This window comes from Acanthisitta chloris, unplaced genomic scaffold, assembly GCF_000695815.1.
Source record: "Acanthisitta chloris isolate BGI_N310 unplaced genomic scaffold, ASM69581v1 scaffold23402, whole genome shotgun sequence".
NCBI classification, from domain to species: domain Eukaryota; kingdom Metazoa; phylum Chordata; class Aves; order Passeriformes; family Acanthisittidae; genus Acanthisitta; species Acanthisitta chloris.
In genome coordinates this window covers 10,081-16,327 of record NW_008661351.1, presented here as the reverse complement: position 1 = coordinate 16,327, position 6,247 = coordinate 10,081, and the positions used below count along the sequence as shown (strand labels likewise).

Here is a 6,247-nt window from a genome sequence, read left to right as displayed (position 1 = left end):
AGAGGTCGGGAGCGCTGCTGGGTAGAGAGGAGGTGTGCGGCAGCAACGGGTAAAGTTTTGAGTTCTGCTTGTCAGTGTAAATTCGAAGTTGCGTGAAGGTTGGATTAATTTTGTTTGCTTGTCTGCAGAGCTGACTCTGAAAAGTGAGGGTGGGATGCAATACAATGGGTTCAGGTCCCAAAAGACCAAGCTACCCCACGTTCCAAATATAAAATTGCCTTTCGCTACCAGAATCCTTGGAACTCGCATAGATTAGTCTGTGCTCTTCAAAGATATTTAAAGTTCATTAAATACAAGATAGCCTGCATATGAGCACACTACTAGGTTTGGTTTTTATTTAAACGGTGTCATATGAGCACACTGTTGTTACTATTAGGTTTGTTTTTTATTTAAAGTGTCAATTCCTTTGGGAAATATCATATATCGCGTTTATTTCACTTACATTCAGATGTCTGATTTTATGTCACATATTAACACATAAAAAGTTTCTGGGAGACTCTCCAAAGTAGTAAGCATCTGCCCTACTTGTCACTGACAATGTCTCTAGCAATAAGTTCTTTCATTATTTCATTGGTGCCACCGTAGATTGGCTGAACACGGGCATCCACGAAAGCTCTGAGGGGGGAAAACAAACAAGCAAAGATTAAAAACAACTCCTGGGAATGGACATACAAGCAAAAGAACACCAGCATTTTATCTTTGGAGATCCCTCTTTTCAAAGTATGCTATTCCCACAAGGGAGCCAGAGAAAGAAACTGCAGCAACAGGACAAGGGGTAATGGGTTCAAAATGAAGGACGGGAAATTTAGGCTGGATATTAGGAAAAAGTTCTTTCCTGTGAGGGTGGTGAGACACTGGCACAGGTTGCCCAGGGAGGCTGTGGCTGCCCCAGCCCTGGCAGTGTTCAAAGCCAGGCTGGAGGAAGCCTTGAGCAACCTGCTCTGGTGGAAGGTGTCCCTGCCCAGGGCAGGGGGAGTTGGGACTAGATGATCTCTAAGGTCCATTCCAACTCCTACAATTCTATGATTCTGTGATTCATATTTTCTAAGAAGCTTCAACTACCTAAAAATATTTCAACTTTCCAAGGTGCCGTTTGCCAAACCAGGAATTGGGTCAGCACCTCTTCCCTTGTTCAAGTGTCTACTATCTCCCCAAATCAAACACAAACAAAACAAAGCTCTGCACACCCAGACTCCTACCACTTTCCCCCCAGTTCTTGTTCCCTCCTTTCCTCATGCCACCTTGTGCATTAACTCCACTCCGGGCACAATCTCCCAGTCCTCTCCACGCACTCCCTGGAGAACTGTGCACCTGCAGGAACTGCAACACGCAAGTGCCTCCTTGCTGTGAAAAAAAAACCCAACCCAACTCCTGCAGTGCTAAACTGATAGTTATCAGGGTAATTTGCACTAATGCCCTGGCCTGTCTGATCCTGTCAGGAGGACTGCTAACGGTGCTCTCAGTTCTTTCCTTGAGGTGAGACTCAAACACCTCAGCAGAAAAAGTGCCAACTGGTTCCACATCAGCTGGCGATAGCCTTCTCCTGACACCAGCTCCAGCTCTGTCCGGGCCAGCAGCCGGAATGCTGCACACAGCCAAACCATTTCTGTCCTCCTGCTGGAACCAGCCCCAGTGCACACACAGCTGGTGACAGCACACAGGACGATGACAGAGACCTTTTCCATCTTAATTCTGCTTCCCTGTAACAGAGAGCAGCCCAGGAGCAACACGGCACTCTCCGGAAACACACATGTTGCTGGATCACAGGGATAACACAACCCTGTATGGGCAACTACTGCACACAGATAAGCAGTCGTTCGAGGGCACCCTGAGCAGGGCTTGCTGGCCTTGCTTAAGAAGACAAGGTGCAGAACACTCACAAATTACACTCATTGAAAACAGGCAGGAACAAGTTCTTTTAAAGCAACATTTCATACTCATAACACATTGAAAATAAAAAACCCCAACAACTAAAACTACCCAGTTAAGAAATTATTCATCTGTTTATGACAACTGCACAGCAATCCTGTTTTTGCTATTTCTACTGTCAGATTTTCTTTTTTTAAAATAAGAACAGCACCAAAAGCTCTGCTTAGTGTGGTAAATGACATGTACACAAACTTAAGGGATAATAGACAAGGAAATATACAAAAACTCCATTAATGGCTCTAGATTCATAAAGTCAGCAAAAAAATTAGGAATGGCAAATTTCTCTTTCTGCACATAAATCTCTTCGTTTTCTCATTTCAAAAGGTGTAAAAAAGCTGAATGTAGCCAGCCATGCTCTTGATTCAGCAATTTGATCTTCTGTGGTATTACACAAGACTTGGATGAACATGTTTTCTTTTCCTCAGACCTATACATTTAATTTCAGAAAAAGCATACAAACTAGCTCCTCTCATTTTTATTTGTACACTTTCGCTTCTCTGCTTTTCCAATTAACACCTTCCTCTGGAAAACCAACTTCTATTTTGCGAAAAAAAACCCCAAATAATTGCTGAACAGCTCCTGAGTTATTTGGAGAGTCAAAAACAAAGCGTTCCTACGACTGCCTTTCAATAAACATGATGAGGAAAGGAACAGTAAATCGCTCCCAATGCTAAACAACTGACATGCAGACATAAAGGAAGTGCCCCGTTTGACTTTGCAGGTAATCTGAAATGTTACACTTACTTTGCAATTGGATACTCCCACATGTACCCCCATCCTCCGTGCATCTGCACACACTGAGTAGCTATGCTGTTTTGGAGATCAGAACACCTTAAATGGCCAAAAAGAAATTTGTTTTTAGAAGGATGTTATGCTGCAAAACATCATGAGAGATAAAGATATGTTAGCAAGACAAATATGTAACATGGCCAGTAAGGAATAAATAGGGTTCAACTGAATGTACTAAAGATTTGTTTTCTTCGTGGAACAGCTTTCGGAAATGTTCCAAAACAGACAGGCTTGTTTACCTTTCTCACAGGTCGAAAGATTCCTTTTGTGAAGCAGGTTGAAATAGCCTTTTTTTCTTACCAAATCCCTCAGCTTTGTCAGAAATTAACAGCAAACCAGGTTCCCCCTCCCTCCCCACTCCCACTAGGAACACACCAGGATGCTCTTTTAGCATAACCATCCCCTGGGGATAACTTATTTTCCTCAATAAATTTTATAGTCTTCAATTCTAAAAACTACTGTAATTCTTCAAGAGGATTTCCTCACTGCAAAATAGGGCTTTAACAGAAAAAAAATAAAAATTCAACTGCACTAGAAGCTCAAGCCAAAGTTAGAAGACAGGAAAAAAACCACTTTCTAAGCATATAGCTTTCAGAGTGGCAACAGAAGGAATGAAAATGACAACTCAAGTCAATTTCTTCTCATGGAGTAAAGTAAGAAACCTTTTCTCCAAGCCATCCCCTCATTCAGCGAAATCCTTACAGTTTATTATACCAACTCCAAGTCTGCAGCAGTGACTTACTGCAACTGTCCTTCCTAAATACATCCTCAAATTAATTTAGGTATGTAACACAACCTGTCATAAAAAAAAAAAATCCTGAAAAAACAACTCTCCAGACCTTTCTCCAGATCTCAGATGCACAATCATGTTTTAAAATCCTTCAAATCTCTCACTCGAATCACTGACTATACAAAAGGTCTGAAGCAAAATGAACTGCAGAGAGTCTCCTGACACATTAGAAAATAAAGGAATTCTATATTCAAGCATTTTTTAGACAATTTAAGACAGTTTTATGGAAGGGAGTCATGGGAACTTCACTAGGGAAAGGGGAAATCCGCAACAAATCACGATGCTAAACAGTTGGGAAAGTGAAGGAGTTTCAAATGCCTCACCTTGGGAGATTTGTTAAGGAACTAAGTCTGCATATTTGAGCTGGCACCAGTCGTTTCCTCCTCCTCAAAACTGAATGCCTCTGCTTAAGTACCTGGTACTTCTAAGTAATCAGTGCCAGGAATACCAGTCAATCAAAACTCTTCCTCCCACTGTAAACATTCTCTGCTTGTTTTCTCTATACATTTTTAAAAGCCTAGAATCTGTAAATCTTCCATAAAACTCTCGGTTCATGTCTGATGTGCTATTTTTTCTCCCACCTTTGCAAGCAAACTAGAACTAGGCAAATCTATGTGCCACTTAGATGTTTCCACTCACCCAGATTTCTCTGGGTAAATATAAGTTAACAGATAACACCACCAAGTAGGGGATGAGGGGGGAGGACTTCTGGCCAATAAAGGAAAACACTGCTTAGTCTCAGTTACAACCACAGCCAAGTATTTCTTCCCCAAACCAGACAGCTTTGAAACTGGCTGGGCCAAGCAGCATCATATATATTCAAATTTGGCTTCAAATATTCGTATTTTGCTTTAAAAAGACCGCCACAAAACAAGCCACACACCCCATTAAAGTAACCCACAAACAAACCCAAAACACACCCAACAATCTGCTACAGTAATTTTTGTTTCAATACCAATGGAGCACTCACTTTTACTGGAATCTGAGGCTGAGACCTGACCTTGTTGTCAATGGAAGCCTGTTTTAAAAGCTTGCCTTTATTCTGAAATTGATCTGTTTAACCAACACCAGTTTTCAATGCAACTAAGATTTTTTTTGACCATATGATTTAAAGTTAAAGCTAATGGTCTCTGCTAGAAGCTGACAAATGTTGTCATTAATCAGACAGTAATTTTATCGTTTCCTTAGATCTGAACAGCTCAGTGTTTTTATCACTGGACTCCTGGCAAGATCATGCAAGCTCCAGACAGCTGTGAGCACGTACCAGTACTTAGCCATGGAGGCTGTGGCTGAGTCCAGGCGTTTCTCCGCATGCAGCTGCAAACAGTTGTCCAGGAAAGCTCGGGCCACACAAATCTGAGTTTTTATTTCAGCCAGCTTGTGCTGTACAGTCTTGTTTTGGAAGGGGATAGAGGGGCCAGAGGAAAGAGAGCAGAAGTAGCACAGTTTAAGTATTACTTGAAGCAGAGTGTTTTCTAAAAGAATGTATAAGAAATCACTATTGCAAACAACTCTGGTTCACCAGACGACACCTTACTTTCCAGGCAATTATGTCTTCACCAGTCTAACTAGGGAAAATTACTGACCTTTACTTCTCAAGGTCAAATCAAGACATGAATTTAAGACAAAAACCCCAAGAGCCTGGAAAATAAATTCCTAGAGAGCACAGGCCTTTGGTGATGTATCACCCTCTGCTCCCTCTTGTGGGAGAATGTCCTTTCACATTGTATAGCCACTAATTCCCCCAAGTAATAACATTCCACCATCTACTGAATGCTTTTTCTATGCACTCAGCTCTTCATAGTTTAAGTCACATGCAAAGGGACATAAGCAAAAAAATAAAATAAATTTTAGACTATCACAAAGTTTTTCAGCCCCAAGCTCTGTCACACTGGAAAAGAGTTTCTAGAGAGAAGAGGCAAAAATCCATCACCAAGGTTAAGTAAAACCAGACCAGGAAGGCATTTGACCACCTTCCTGTGGGGATAAAAACATCACCCAGTAACAAAAGTTCTTTCTAATCTCAGCTCTAGAAGTGCATATTAAAAAAAACTACCTTCTTGCTTCCCTTGACAGAAAGGCACTGGACCAGTCTACTGTTAGAAAGCAAAGATTTGATTCCAAATGCTGTAACATGGCATGACTAAATGAACTAGCCAAGGCAGAGCCCTAATTAGAAAGGACTATTTATTATATGCACATCTAGCCATCAGTAAAAAAAAAGGGAAACTGAAGAAATATACAGAAATTTTGGCAAAACCAATATTCCTTATAATGTTTATTGGCCACCAGGTGGTTGGCACAGGCCTAGCCTAAAAAAAGTAGATTATTTTGCAGATCTGTGCACACTCAACTATTACAAATAGGAAGCATCCCTTACCTACATTAAAAAAGCTAAAATGTACTTCTTGTTGTGTTAAAGCTGCCCCTTGCACATACTAAATTCCATCAGGAGTTACGGATTCCTGAATGTTAACTTTAAAAGCAGACAAAGGTCACAATGACCTGAAAGATACCTAGCACTCAGCCTCTAAAGGGCCCAGCTCTGCTGCTCTTCACCACTAAACATTTGATTTTGACTTGAGTAGCCTCAAGACGTAGAACTGGACGGGGTTTTTTTTGTTACTTATTTCAAAAGTGTATTAAAAACAGAGGCAGATAACATCCTTAACTTGTATGAGTCACTTCTATAAACCAAACATGCAGGAGCTTGGTCTGCTCCGGCCCTAACAGCTAATG

The 6,247-nt window shown here is 41.1% G+C and overlaps 1 protein-coding gene across 1 annotated transcript in view; it reads right to left on the bottom strand.

Annotated features, from left to right (window-relative positions):
• Window positions 1–414: 414 nt before the first annotated feature.
• The window catches only part of ACADL (acyl-CoA dehydrogenase, long chain), a gene marked incomplete at its 5' end in the record, with an annotated part of 14,278 nt that continues 8,445 nt past the window's right edge, over window positions 415–6,247 (bottom strand). Inside the window, 3 exons of the mRNA XM_009070210.1 lie at window positions 415–615; window positions 2,674–2,760; window positions 4,773–4,900. Coding sequence (XP_009068458.1) covers window positions 522–615; window positions 2,674–2,760; window positions 4,773–4,900 — 309 coding nt within the window. The remainder of the gene's footprint in view (window positions 616–2,673; window positions 2,761–4,772; window positions 4,901–6,247) is intronic.